The sequence below is a fragment of the Panicum hallii genome, chromosome 2 (assembly GCF_002211085.1).
Source record: "Panicum hallii strain FIL2 chromosome 2, PHallii_v3.1, whole genome shotgun sequence".
NCBI classification, from domain to species: domain Eukaryota; kingdom Viridiplantae; phylum Streptophyta; class Magnoliopsida; order Poales; family Poaceae; genus Panicum; species Panicum hallii.
The window spans coordinates 12,024,737-12,039,769 of record NC_038043.1 but is presented as its reverse complement, the minus strand read 5'-3'; the positions used below and the strand labels follow the sequence as shown (position 1 = coordinate 12,039,769).

Below are 15,033 nucleotides of genomic sequence, written 5' to 3'. Positions count from 1 at the left end.
TCGTTGCACTCCTTGCGTCGTCAGAGCCTTCACCACGGCGCTGCAATCCCTTTCGAGAACTGCCCGAGGTGGGCACCATTCCTTCGCCAGCAGGAGCCCTTCTGCACATGCTAGAGCTTCAACCTCCTCCGCATCTTGTCCCCTTTGGATGAACTTCTACGCTGTTAACAGAACGGTGACTCTGTTGTCTCTAATCACAACCCCACCACCACCTTCTCCAGTCGTGGAAGTATACATTTCCCCGCTAGAGGAGTGTGAATGTTGCCGTGTTGGTGGCTGGCTGGCTGGCACAAGTGAACGGCAAGACAGCAGCAATGCAGCAAGCAGTAGCAGGGGGGGCTCCCAACTGTCAGCTGGGGGCAGCTGGATCGTAAATTTCTAACCGAAGATCAGCAACCCATCTTGTCCCAACCGTCGAAAGCCATGGATGTCGCTGTCGGCCACCAGGCCGCCCTCCCTCCCCCCATCGCCCACTCCGCAGGGCCCCTCCCTCTCCGAGGCACGAATGGCTACGAGTACTTCACAAGGGCGGAGCTCCGCGCGCCTTACACTGCTCCGTCTGACGCGGCGGGGCGTCCACCTCTGCGGCGGCCACGCCGGGGAGTGACAAGGCGCTGCCGCCCGCCAGGTGTTCGACGGTACGCTGCTTCTAACTTTTGTGTAAACCTGATTCCGTGCCGACGCTCCATGGAACAACAATCTTATTCTGTTTCTCACCTAATCTGCTCTCTAGTCTAGCCAGCAAGCCATGGGGAGGGAAATCACGCTCAATAATCCCCGTTCCCGATTCGTGAAAACCAACTTGTTCCTCAGCGCACACAATCAACCGAAGTCCCTTTCGTGCTACTAGATTCAATGCACGAATGCTGTGTATCAAATAACGACAGCATTTCTAGCTATAAAATCACATTTCTCATAGTTAATTTCTCAAGTAGTAACATGATCAGGAATCACCCATGCTGATGGGTATTCAGTTACCAACTTAGCCACCCAAACTTTCGATTCATCCGATTGGCCATAACTTTGCAAATATGGAGAGAAATGGGCACACACATCTATTGGTAATTCCAACATTGCATCTTCTTGCTAATATATTACATTATGTTACATATCAGTTCATCCCAAATATGTGAGCCCTCACGGGGGCATGCACATGGAGCTTTATGTCCAGCTCCAAAATTTGAAAAAAAATATTTACTGCTTAAGTCAAAAAATGCTTCCTAGAATGTATTCACACTAAAAAACCACTTGGCTTACTTCAGAAACATGACATAAAGTGCAAACCAAATGTAGGGTCAGAAACTCAAATTTATTGCTGCTGTTTTGTTTGCCATTCTTGTATAGCGAAACGAAGGGCATTGTTAGGAATTAACTGATGGTGTGCGAAATTAAGGTATGTCATGGGGGACATTTTATGCCCCCTTTGGTTCCAATCTTTTATAGCCTCACCTTCATATGTGAATCCATCAGCAGCAATGTGTGGATCTCGCATGACCTCCTGAAACAATGCAGTTATGCAATGTTATATTAGTTGGAACCGAAAGTACAGCACAAATGCAGGTGGATGCGACTATGATGCAGACCACCTGCTTGAAAGGAAATAGAACCTTCGTTTGGTGGCTGAATTGTGAGAGTTGTATGTGATTATACTATGATAAACACAGTAATTGTTTGTGTCACAAGAGACATTACATTATTCAGTTGCTATGTTTCTCAGATTTGCTAGCGAGGTGGAAATTTAGTTTTCATCTACTCTGCTAATGCCGAGTACTAGGGACTTTTTAAGCTAGCAACATAGAGTCAACTTCAATAATTGCTAACTGACCTGTGTCATTGGGCAGATGAAATATGATGGTGCCTCTGGAGGAAGTGATGAAGAGGGTGTCGGTTCATTCATCGTAGCTTGCAGGACACCCCATGCCTCTTTTGCAAGATCAGGGCGCTCCTTTCTCTCATACCGACAGCATTTCAGGGCTAGGCTTGCCAACTCTTCAGCGAACTCAGGAGGCCAGCCCCCTGCTGAGGTGTCAAGTATTTCATGCAACACCCCACTGTTCAAGGCTGCCTCCACCTCACTCTGAAGGCCTAGGGGGCTCTTACCAGTTAGCAAACGCAGCAGTACAACTCCAAAGGAGTAGACATCATACTGCGCTGTGAGCTCCCCTGAAGTAATGTACCCTGGATCCATGTATCCTAGTGTGCCTTTTATTTGATCCGTTCTGTGGTAAGGGGTGACAGTGGTGTTTGTCAGATTTAAGGAACGAGAAATTCCAAAGTCCCCCAGCTTGCCTACAAAGTTAGCATCAAGGAGGACATTGTCAGGTTTCAGGTCACCATGGGCGATGCTTTTTGGTTTGTTGGAGTGGAGGAAGATAAGTGCTGTGCAGATGTCAGCTGCAATTCTGATGCGCATTCTCCATGGGAGTGGCTCGGTGTGCTGCTTGCATTGGAGGCGGTCCTCTAGGCTTCCGTTTGGCAAGAATTCATAAACCAGCACTTTTGGATCTTTGCACACTCCTATAAGAGTGACAAGGTTCGGATGTCTCATCCTACATAGAATTTCGACCTGTATTATTTACAAAAATCACAGGTTTAGACACATGTTTCCTCCCATGCAAATAAGCTTACATTTGAAGTTGCTGAAAATTACCTCATCGTTGAACTCTTTCTCTCCTACTATGCCTTCTCGGTTGAACTTCTTTATGGCCACAGTGGTATGGCGGAGAAAACCCATGTAGACGCTTGCACATCCACCATGCCCAATCTCCCTAGATTCATCAAAGTTGTTGGTCGCTTCTTGAATATCACTGTAGCTAAACTCTGTCAAGGAAACTTCACCAGCACCAGCAGAGATAAAATTGCTGTTGCCGTATAGTTTGCGCATCTCTTCAGCTTCTCTTAGAGCATCTTCTTTCTCACGCTGCAGCTGTCCTTGCAGCTGTTTGAGCTGTTCCAACAGAGAGTTGGTCTGGAGAAGCTTATTCTCCATTTCTGCCCTTTGCTCATTTGCCTTCTGCAGATCATTGAATATCTGAAAGTTCTCTTTTTCAAGAAATGCTTTTTCTTTGGCCAGTCTTTCCTCTACCTCCCTCTTTTCTTTGAGGAGTGAATTTTCCCGTGCTTTGAACTGCACAAAAATTGTTTTAATAAATGAAAGATCAATTGACCATGTAAGAAAAAAAATGCTCATAAAGCTTGCTAACACTTGGATCTTTTTTTTTAAAAAAATATTGCTTCTATTCAGAGATAAAAGTGAGCATAGAACAGTATGATTAAGCAAGAAAACAGAAAACAAAAGAAATTTTAGCCAAAAACAAAGGACATACCTTCCTGGATGCTTCAAACAGATCCCTTTCGGCTTTCTGCCGGCCCTCAGATGCTTCCTTTCTTGAGCGTTCCAGCTCATTGCGGACTTGCTGCAGTTGCTCAAACACTTCATTCTGCATGCCAGTTTCCACCTATAAAAGATTTTGACCTGCTTTGAGTTCAATAAATATCTGAGCATCACCTAATTACCATAAGTACCTATTTTTATAAAAAAACTCGACCGGCAGGGGAAAGACTGCCCCCACGGCGTTGCACTAAGAAGAAATCTCAGCCAAACTGGCTGAGAAAACCCCCGAACCCAGGCTTCACCCTATAGGGCCGCACCGTAACCTGGGCCGACCATGACCCACTGGATTAGCGACCATTGCTACTGCAGTTGCTCAAACACTTCATTCTGCATGCCAGTTTCCACCTATAAAAGATTTTGATCTGCTTTGAGTTCAATAAATATCTAAGCATCACCTAATTACCATAAGTACCTTTTTTTGTAAAAAAAACTCAACCGGTAGGGGAAAGACCGCCCCCACGGCATTGCACTAAGAAGAAATCTCAGCCAAACCAGCCGAGAAAACCCCCGAACCCTGGCTTCACCCTATAGGGCCGCACCGTAACCTGGGCCGACCATGACCCATTGGGTTAGCGACCATTGCTACTACCCCTGGTAGGAGGGCCCAAACCAACCACAGGTGCCACAGGCCGGCGCCCTGCCACTATTTTTTTGGGTTGCCAGTGAGGGAATTTTTTTGCTGCAACCAGGATTTGAACCCTGGTTGGTGTCTTCCTCAACTGGGAAGCTTACCACTACACTACATGGGTGTTGGCATAAGTATCTTTTTGCAAAAGCAAAAATCTTTACTGATCAACCAAATCTTCCATGACCATTGCAAATGTATGATAGAGCAAAACAACACATTCTAAGTTCTCAACAAAAGTGAGTTTGTTGACACCAGATAACACCGATAATCATAACAAGGGAGTTTTCCAACATGTAAATTGAGTTGCAACCATGTACACATTAGCACTACATGACTATTAGCATTCCAAGTTAGCATTCCCAAAACTTCAAGAGTCTTTGTTCCTAGATCAATACAGCGAAAAGAGAGTTGAAACTAGAACTAGTTTATGGCTGTTGGTCATGCCCCAGAGCTATTGCCTTTGGTTTAACACCATTAATATCATGTTGGTGATTTGGGTACTTTCCTGACATATACATCTTGTTTCTGCTAATCTATGCCTGTACATGTGTCGTGCTAGATGCTTCCTAGAGGATTGATCATCTGTCCACAGTTACGGTCATATATCTAGATATATGAAATATCTCTATGGCTTGATGATTACCTGGAAGTTTTACATGCAATTTCTCCATTTTATAATTATCTATGAATGATGGATATATCATCTGGTAGATTTTAGGACATGCAGTAAAATATTTGAGATCCATCGGAGCACCAGGGCACCTTGTACTTAACTTTTTTTTTTTTAACGCATAGGCATAGCAGTTGGTTTCAGCTTAACACTAGAAAGACTACTCGGTCTGGTATGACTTACCATGGGCATTTGTTGCTCTTCAGAGCTGACTATTGAAGCTGGTAATGGTGATCCATCCATACTGTCCAAATCCTTTAGACTTGATGAGGAAGACCCTTCGTTGCTTGGGTGGCTGGAGTTCGGAGACAAATTTCTTGGTTTCACATGTATCGAGTGCTGCGCTATATGCAACATCCTCTCCACATTGTTTGCTATCAATACTGGCGAGGGGTAACTAACTGAATTTGACCGTCGAGGAAGGAATGGTTGATCAGGAGAGCCCATGTAACCAGGATGCCCTGGTGGAAGTGACACTGATCTTGCAGGTAACTCAGTTTCATCTGACAGAGTGCTTGCAGAACTGCTTCTGGGTGAATCAGCTTTTATAGAATCCAGATTGGCATCCCTGAAAATGATGATGAACCAAAATAATATTTTTTTACCAGTTTGCCCAAAAAAATAATGGTGGGTCATTGCTTGAGTTGGAATTGCTATTTAATTGGCTTCATGCTGCAGGGACACATGAAGGGTTCATACCTAGTGCAAGCAAGAGATCCTTTGCAAATGAAGAATATCTGGCAATACGGTTTGGCCTGTTGATGCACAATGGCTGCAACTTTTGACTTGGGTACTTTCCTCTTCCTGTTCATGGAAACTAATGTTCAGCATAAGAACGTAGCAATCTACGATAAATGCAAGAGCTGACCTCTAATTTAAACGGAGTGATGATAACTAATAAATCATGTTTTGCTAATCAGAAGTTCAATGCTACCTTGTGATTGCCATGTACCTAACTAGTATGCAAGAAACAAAAACACTGGATTTTATTGCAGATACTTTGCTATTTTAGCAAGAAGTATCATTTTGTTGGCTATCAGTTATCAATTTTGTGGCCTTTCTTATCAAAAATAAAAAATAAAACCTGTTGCCTTTGCTTATTAATATGGAAAAGCGAAAGATGCAGCTATTAACAAAATGAACATAATAATTGCACAACTCAGATGTTTCCCTGATATTCCAATAAAATAAAGATGGTGCATATATGTCTATAATCCGTGCAATTTAGGAATAAATTATTATTATTTATGATAAATCCTCATTGTAATATATGAATAATTGCATCTCTGCATACGTTGAGAAGGAAGACATTCCCATGACAAGCTTTGTGATGCTATGCTGATTAATTAGCTCTACGATGCCATTTGCGACATTGTTCTTCTCAATGACCAGTGTTTCTGCTTGCACCTGTAAAGTTAATGTTTAGTGAGATGACATATAACGGTAATACAAACCACTCCTGGTTAGTCATAAAGGAAAAGGTAAAAGGAAAAAAAAGGTAGGCTTAGCATATTTCTTATTACTAGTTGGTTTAAATTCTTTTTTCCATGTGTGTCACTAAATTTGTTTTTCAACTAGGCCTTACATAAATACATCGTAATCTAAAACTTTGTTTTTTACCCCTGGAGATAATCCCAAGTTGACCAGCATCCGGAGCTAAAAGTAGAAACCTTGATAAGTAAAACTTCGCAATGATCTAAGAAATAGAATACTGATCGACGGACCTTCAGATACAGCCTGCAGTAAGTCATATACTGGTTCAGAAGCGTGTTCATCTCGTCCTGTTCAATCTTCCTGTATGCTTTGAGTTCCTTTTCTTCTAGCTGGCTTGCAGGAACCTTGCATAATCCTGCAGAGCAATTAACAGAGAAAACATGTAGCGATGTTATTAAGTTCATATATGTGTGTTTAATCTTTGCACATAGCCTGTGCAAAACTAGCAATGTTAAATTCAATGAAACTTTAGGTGGGCATGCTCTGACCTAGGTGGCCATAATAATAAAGAACCAATAGTATAGATGTCTTATTTATCTCTCTGAAGCGATTGCTACGTTGAGTGACATAACGCTGGGGATTAAAAATTGTACTAGTGCCTTATTTTGTTTGTAATGTGAATTAGGCTCTAGAAAAGAACAAGATCTAGATACAAAGTGAGATTAAAACAAATCAAAGTTGATGCATGTTTTTTTTTTACCGTTCATAATCCTGTCGGCAGGCTGGTGGACATGCAGCAGGACAAGGTTGAGATCACCGCCGAGGAGCCCAAGGCTCTGAGCCGCGCTGAGGCTGGACTTGCCATCCTTGAAGTCCTTACCAACGGCCACATAAAGCTTCCCACCGCCATCATCGGCTACCACCGCGGCCTCCTCGGCAATTTCTCTGAGGCTGGCGCTCCTGCTGCTGCTGGTACCGGTTGAGCGGCCGCTCCCTCCGCGCATGAACATCCTCTCGGCGCCAGGCTGAGGCGGCGACGCTGGTGGCAACGGTGACGAGGGGAAGGAATGGGGAGAACCGCGGGCGCTGACCTCGGCCATGTGCAGCAAGGGCTTGCTATTATGCTATACTCCAGCTAGCAACTACCACCAGGGAAGAAGCAAGCTCTTTATATACATACATATATATAAAGAAATATATATGTCATCCAGCAGGAGTTCTGGAGGAATGATTCAAACATATACCGTTTCTTGCTGGTGCCTGGTGGTGGCTAATGAAAGCAACAATCAAGCATAAGATAGAGGCAAGAATGAATCAACAAAACTAAAAGGCCTGTCCTTTCCTCAGCCTAGCGATTGGATTCATCGTACTGCCACAAGACATCCATCACTTTTTGGCTGTGCAGGTAAGATGTAGTGATAAACAAAGCCACAAAGGGATGTGTGCAGGCTCTCGTTTCGGCGAAGATGTACAAGTTACAGTACATTGCAAGGAAGGACGGTTTGGCTGTGAGAATTGAAGGCACAGAATTTTCGAAGAAGTTTCCTCCTGGGACGCTATTGGCCTATTATTCTTGCCAGTCAACTACAGTACGACGTGGTTTCTTCCTGCGCAGCTGGAAGCCTGGAATATACCCGGGCCTAGTCATCGATCCTCTCTTGGCCTTGGTGGATGCACGTATTCCGAGGCTGACCATCCACTTGCAGCATATGGAAGGTGCTGCTTGCATTGGTAAGAGGTCAGCGCTTGGAAGAGCTGCTGCTTGTAACCTTTGTTCTGATCTGCAACTGCAACGCGTTGGGTCGTTAATCTAATGTGTAGTATTCGCTTAATGGAATAGTGCCGAATGGTATATTCTTCGACGACGAGGACGACGATGCCTCCTCGATCGCCGTCAACGTTGTTAACACGACGGAGCAGACGGCGCTACTGTTAGCGGCAGTGCAAGAAGCAACCGCGTCCCTCGGTCCTGCGTTGTGTGCGCCGCCGACATTCATGTGCTAGCCGCCCAAATGTGTTCTTCGGTCGACGTACGGTTATCTCGCTCGCTCTATCCTCGCCGGCCGTGGATGGATGCCAAGGAGCAGCTAGCTAGCAGCTGAGGATGAATGCGCATAGTATGCTGACTTGGGGGCCGACCACCTCGTTCGTTGTCGATGTGTTCTTGCATCTGCCGGACCGACCCCACCCCAGTTGAAGCCTCAAGGAAGGAGAGGGACAAGAACGGCAGATGGACCACCCAACTCATCACTCTCGACAGCTGGTCAGTCGGGTCGGTCGTTTGCGCCGCTGCGCCCACGCATGTTTGTGTTGACTGCTGGCTCGCTCCCCAGCCTGCTGACTGTGACCGACCAAGCCAACCAATGCAAATCGGTCAAGCTCGTGGACTCGATGTGGTCGGTCTTTGTTTTTTACACGCCTACACCTACCTACAAACACCTCGGCTAGTACATGAGACCACTGTACTAGACCGACAGATCATAAATTAAAGAAGCCACTGTATACACATGTCTCTCAAATCAACAGTATAGACGGTCTACACTGAATAATACAAATAGCCATATTAATAGTCAGCCATGTTTGCTCGTGTACATGCATGCCATTTTGGAAACATGGAGTACGTATCTACATATATAATATATAGATATATTTGTTCTCTTTTTTGTTTTGTTTTTTTTAAAAAAACAGAAGGAGCACTGCCGTATTATTCAAGAGAGGAAGCAAGCAAGTTCATACAAAGTTTGATTACATAAATAAACTAGGAAACTCAAAGAACTCAACATAACAAAGGTACTTAATCATGGAAAAAATTAGCCTCCACCCGCTCTCCAAGAGCTCTCTTGCACAGCGCGATCTCCCGCTCGATCTCTTCTTCTACCTGAGCCGGTATTGCCATCAGGTTGTCGAACACCCGACGATTCCTTGCTTTCCATATATATATTCCATGCTGTGTACGTGAGGATCGCTGCTTTAGGCCTCGTAACTCCTTTGGTAAACCAGCAAGCGATGTGTTCCACCAATCTTCCACCTCCAAGTCTGTCTGGCTGCTGAACCAGACCACCAGACCACAAAGAAATTCTGTGCCACACCTCACGTGCAAGACTGCAATGAAGAACAAGATGTTTTGCTGTCTCCGGTGCTTGGTCACATAGTGCACAGGTTGGGCTACATGGCCAATTCCTCGCCGACAGCTTGTCAGCCGTGAGGATCATTGCACCAACAGCCAAGCGAAGAATTTGTGCTTCCCTTCAGCTTCGGCCTTCCAGATTGAGTCGCCGCTAAACGTGCTATAGGACCCAGAGAACTGCACTCTATATGCTGATTTTGACGTGCACTGACCATCAGCAGTCCACCTCCAGGTTATATGATCCGGCTCATCTGTCAGTTAAAACCCTGTTCTCTTTTTTGTTACTACTATAGATAGATTTTTGAGCTTCCATCGATAAGGCCCCAGTTATATACCTTCTTGCGTGCATGTAATCCGAACCGGAAATCAAAGCATACACGAGTAACCATGGAGGATTGGAGGTGGGTACGTGATGGTATTTTCTGGACCAGTTGATTAATTAAAATGGTACGTCATTCTAGTTTATTTTTTTCCTCAAATTAGTTATGTAGAATATTATTCTAGTTTATTTTATTAACTTAAGGATCAATCGGTGATCAAAAATATTTATATCTTGCTCACTCCTCGTGTGGACCATTGTGTCCGGCAAGGGCAGCGATTCACACGTAACCATATGCCCGGCGGCGAAGAACCGACAAGCATCGTCGGAACACACATTGATCGTGATGACTTAATGAGCGGCATGTTCTATCGTGGTCCTGGTCGCTCGGTCATCAGCCTACTCAGCAGGACCTTCGTGCCGTTATGCACGTGCCTACCGACTTGGCCTTGTCACGTACGTTGCCTAATACTGCTATTGATAGCTAGTCCCGCTTGCTACTGCAATCAGTCCTGCCTCACCGCTCACTGATAGGACCTTGTTGCGAACTCCTCCTCCAGGCGACGGCCAAATTCAACATCCACTTCGTGACCAGACTCCGCGAAAAAGAATGACGAGCGACGCTGGCCGGTTCCCTTTTTTTCAGTTCCAGTTCCAGTTCCAGGTCTCCAGCAACTAACTCCTTATATATTTTATTACTGGGACGATAGTTTGGCTGATTGGTGGCTCCCGAACAGGGAAAGGATCGCAGTAGGTCGCGTTGTGGGCCGTTGTATCTGTTATGAACTTATTCTTGCTGGCATGATATTGAAATGCACGGTGTTGAAAAAACAGTTCATTTTTCTATCAAGAAATGAAAGTCCCAACAAATAAAAACACAGGATCACCTTATTTATTTCCATCTCAACAAATAAAACGGAAATACACGAGAGTCTGAAAGGTAAGGAAACCACAAAGTGAGAGAACTGTCAGAGGCCTCTAGCCTAAAGCACCCTCTGACCTGATTCGAAGTACAGAGATTAGATCAGAGTTTGCCCAAGTTTTCATCAGGCAAATACAGGAAGCCCTAGAGACAGCTTCTTTGTCTATCCACCACAATGATGAGATTAAAACGGACATTTTGAACCTTCCACATCCAGAAACCAAAACGAGACGGCAAGCACTTTATTCTTTCTTTCGCATTCTTAAAATTTTTGTGTGTAGATCTTTGGTGTTTGCTTTTTGTCTTTTAGGATCCCATCTGACAATGCACCAGACATCATAAAAGAAAAATTCCCCCTCCATTTATATCAGGCGTATTATGATTCAAAAAATGAACTTTTATAAACTTTGATCGACAACTAGTCAAATTATAGGACTATATGCATGCGTACCGACATAATTGTATGAATAGGTTAATATTTCAAATATACACTGATTCTATACCACTTGATGTTATATTTGTTGGGATAAAGGGCAGCAACGAAGCATTCATTAATTTCTCATCTTATAATAAATATTGAGTATAAATATTTACCAACAGATACGCAGTCGAATAATATATAGGAATCATATGTACAAAAGACATAACGATTTATATGGGGAACCTCCTTAAGACAAGGAGATAGCAGTACCCAATAACCAAATGGTCCACTCTAAACATTCACTATAGTCGACAAATAGGTATAGGGAGTCTTCTCTATAACCTCGAAAGGATTGCACCAGCGACAGTACATTCATCTAGATGCAAGTTTAGCATTAAAAAATAGGTATAACAACTATCAAACAGAGAAGTTACAGATTATATCCCTTCGGTAATCAATTCATATCTCACAAACTATAGATCCGTTGTGCACTAATTTTGGTAGGCATGTAGATCCATGTGTCCCCTAACTATTGATGAAGTTTCAGCTTAATCGGACACCATCCACCACTTAAATTGATCATCTACTCAAATTATAGTAACTTGAATTGACCAAACTTACTCTCAAATTTGATGTTCTACCTAACTAGTCACCTGACCGGATCAAAATACTCTAAGTGTATAACGAGCTTATCAAGTTTGCTGCAAGTTTATTGGTGTAAATCCAAGTACATTTGAGCATCCGATCACTTACCCCAAAACAGATCCGTTCAAAGCCAGCTTCTCCTTTTTCTTCCTCTCTTCTCTTTTTCCTTACGTGTATTGTGCTCTCTTCCACTCGCTTCAAGTGACATCCGACACCTGGAAAGATAAGGCTATGGTTTTATTTAATGGCTACTCCTACCTAAGGAGCATTCTCAACGATTCAGTCCGGTAACCAATTGATGGTGTGAAAAAGGTTGGATTTGTGGGCTGTTTTTGTTGAACTTTGCTCGTCTCGAAATCATCCTTCCTATGGAAAAATTGCCTAAGAATATTATACGGGAAATTAGTGGATATAATATGATTCTAATTTTTTTCTCAAATCTATACCAAAATTAAATTTTATACAATTTAACAAATTTATCCCCTTATTTGCTACTACTTACTCAGTTACTCCGGTGAACAAACAATAATTACCGATGTGAGGTGGGGTCAGGCAAAACTTGCGCGTCCAGGATACGCGTATTGGGGCTCGGAAGGCGTATTTTCTCTATTAGCCGTCTCCTTCCCCTAGCCGACCGTTCCGCTGGAACGGAAATCCTCCCTTCCCCATCGCGTCCAGACTCGATCTAGCGACGGCGAGCTAAGAGAGAGACCCACTGCCCCACCATGGAAGCGGCGGCGGCCTCCGCTTCGGTGGCCGTCATTAGAGGGAGAGACGAGACAAAGCAGCCTAGGGCGGTGGCGTGCGACGTGGAGGCGCTGCGGAGGTGCCTGGAGGAGAACAAGGGTGACCGCATCAAGTGCCAGGCGCACATTGACGCCTTCCGATCGTCCTGCTCCCTCGGCCCCAACACCACCTCCAAGACGCAATCCTCCTAGAGACTGGAGGCAGGCAGGCCGGCCTCTCAGATCGCTGTACGAGCTCGTGCTTCCTCAGAATTACATGTCTTCTGTAGATCTACACTTCTTTTGAATAAGATAGGATGTGTGCTTCGGGTCATCAATGGCTCTGTACAACAAAGAGAAATCAATGGAGCAAAACATGATCGAGTTGTTCTCACAGTACTATCATACAAGGTGATTTTTGCTACATATAGGATATAGCTCCAGATTGAATTTAGTTGGTCTCCAGTTGAGTTTCTGAGATACTAAGTAATCCTTTGGGTATGAAAACTGTGAAATAGCATTGAGCTTTTTTCATCATAAGAAACTTTACTGTCTTTAATTTGGGACAGTGCCCTACGTATGGTCAAATGAAATCTGTATATGTGGATGTAGCCCGTAGACACTTTGTTCTGTGTTCTGCCTCACAAACTGAGGCAATTACTGAAATCTGCCTCACAAACTGAAATCTGTATATGACCTTTAGTCTAAATAAATAACTAGGACAGGCAACAAATGACTACACAGTCCATATGCGCATTCGAACTCCCATATGTGCTATAATGAATTTGTGTTACCAGGGCCCTTGACCCTCAGTTGTGCCCAAAAACAGCCTGATACAACCCAACATATAAGAAGAGCCAATTACTGAAGATATGACAGCAAAGAAAAGAAGTAAGAAGAGCACCAATTACTGAAGATATGAAAGCAAAGGAAAGAAGGGCCACAAACTTAGCTACACCATCACTGTTGTGCAGTGCTTTAGCTAGCCCCTCCATCCCATGCTTCCATAGTTATAGCTGTGTAGGATGTGCCTTGAAATGACAAGGCTATATCCCATAGTTCATGGCACACTACCTAGTTATAAAATATGACTGCGTGAGACACAGATCATCTATCTGCAATAGTGAACAATCTAACTGCTAGAATTGTTCACCATGTTTACTTTCTTTCTGAAGCCAAGCGGTGCAGAACTCCTGAAACAACGGGTTCATGTAAGATTAACAAATTAAAACAATGGGTTCAGGTAAGATTAACGAATTAAAACAATATCTTCAGGTAAGGTTCACAAATTGAAAAGTCTGGTTCCTTATGGATGTGATCCTCTCCAGGCTTTCGAGTTATCATGCATAATATTCGTTTGACCCTGGAGGGTCACCACATTTTCTTGCATAATATTCTGATTATGTGACAATGTCAATCAGAAATTGAGAAAACTATAAAACTATGGCAACCAGGAATTCGTTTGGATTTACTGAATGAATTTAAGTATTTATAAAACTATTAAACACGATCACTGTTTTGTCAATTTAAGCCCCCTTCAGCCTAATGTGTATGTCATAAATACTTAAATAACTATTCTCACCCTACCTAAATTCAAAACATCTAAATATAAACATCCAGTAAGAAGATGAGTATTCCACAGCATCATGATATGGTTCTAGTTTTAGAATGTAAGGCACACAGTTCGAATGATCTGCTCTTTTGTCAAAGTTTAAGACATGTTGCAGTTTTCATCATTATTTAACTGGGCATCAGTCAGACAGTCACATCCCCTTCCACCTCATGGTTTGCTTGTGTCCATATATCCAACCCCTCTTAAGTCTTTATTTGCTTATCAGATTGCTCTAGTGCGTATCAATGATGTTCTCACCTAGAACTGTAGTGGCAGTTGTTTCATGTTCTATAGCAATCTCAAGTAAGTCTGGGAATCCTTGCCTGCCTTGTATCTGGGAAATTGGTTAACTTTCATGTGCTTGAACCAACAGATGCGATAATTCTCCATCATGTGTGATGGTTAATTTTCCTCTTTCCAAAGGTTAAGCCACAATCTCTAGTTAAGTCTCTGAACATTTTATTTATTGTTGGAGCCCCCAGACTTTTGATTCGAAATCTAACAGAAATATTCAGTATTCATTTGATTGCCCACCTCCTAACCCAGCTAGCAATTATATTGTAACAAGTAGGGTTCCCTATTTGCAGTCTAGTAGACACATTTTTAGAGAACTGCTCCAATGGCAGTTCAAACACCTACATGTCATCAGCCCTACATGCTCCAATGGAATTTAACTGCTCATCAGTTCCCCTTCCACATCATGGTTTGCTTGTGTCCATATATCCAAACCCTCTTAAGTCTTTATTTGCTGATCAGATTTCTCTATCTCAACTGTAGTGGCAGATAAAGAAAGTTGTTTTCTCTATGGAGGTGAATACGGGCCCGGGCCCTGATCACATTCCTATTGAGTTTTATCAGGCCTGCTGGGAGGGGGTTAAAACTGATCTTTGCAATTTGTTCTCTGAATTATGGGAGAATAAGTTGGATCTTGGGAGATTAAACTATGGTGTAATCACTCTGATTCCCAAATTGAAAGAGGCAACCATGATCAAACAGTACAGACCAATTTGTCTACTGAATGTCAGTTTTAAGATTATCACCAAAGCTCTGATGTTGAGAGTAGAGGACTGCCTAGGGAGAATTGATAAATTGTAGATTTTACAGGCTAGAGAGTAAGCATGTCAAACTGCTTTTCT

At 43.3% G+C, this 15,033-nt stretch overlaps 1 protein-coding gene and 1 long non-coding RNA gene across 2 annotated transcripts; one reads left to right on the top strand and one right to left on the bottom strand.

Annotated features, from left to right (window-relative positions):
- Positions 1 to 343: 343 nt before the first annotated feature.
- On the top strand, positions 344 to 2,601 carry LOC112883409. The gene is made up of 2 exons (XR_003226838.1): positions 344 to 638; positions 1,842 to 2,601. It is a non-coding gene; the product is annotated as an uncharacterized LOC112883409 (long non-coding RNA).
- Positions 672 to 7,925, bottom strand: LOC112883408 (U-box domain-containing protein 33-like). The gene is made up of 9 exons (XM_025948705.1): positions 6,887 to 7,925; positions 6,417 to 6,541; positions 5,987 to 6,099; positions 5,392 to 5,496; positions 4,876 to 5,260; positions 3,327 to 3,458; positions 2,651 to 3,127; positions 1,826 to 2,566; positions 672 to 1,498 (listed from the first exon to the last, which is right to left on the bottom strand). Exons 1-9 carry the CDS (start codon positions 7,224 to 7,226, stop codon positions 1,310 to 1,312), a joined length of 2,607 nt encoding a protein of 868 aa, XP_025804490.1. The 5' UTR covers positions 7,227 to 7,925; the 3' UTR covers positions 672 to 1,309.
- Positions 7,926 to 15,033: the final 7,108 nt, after the last annotated feature.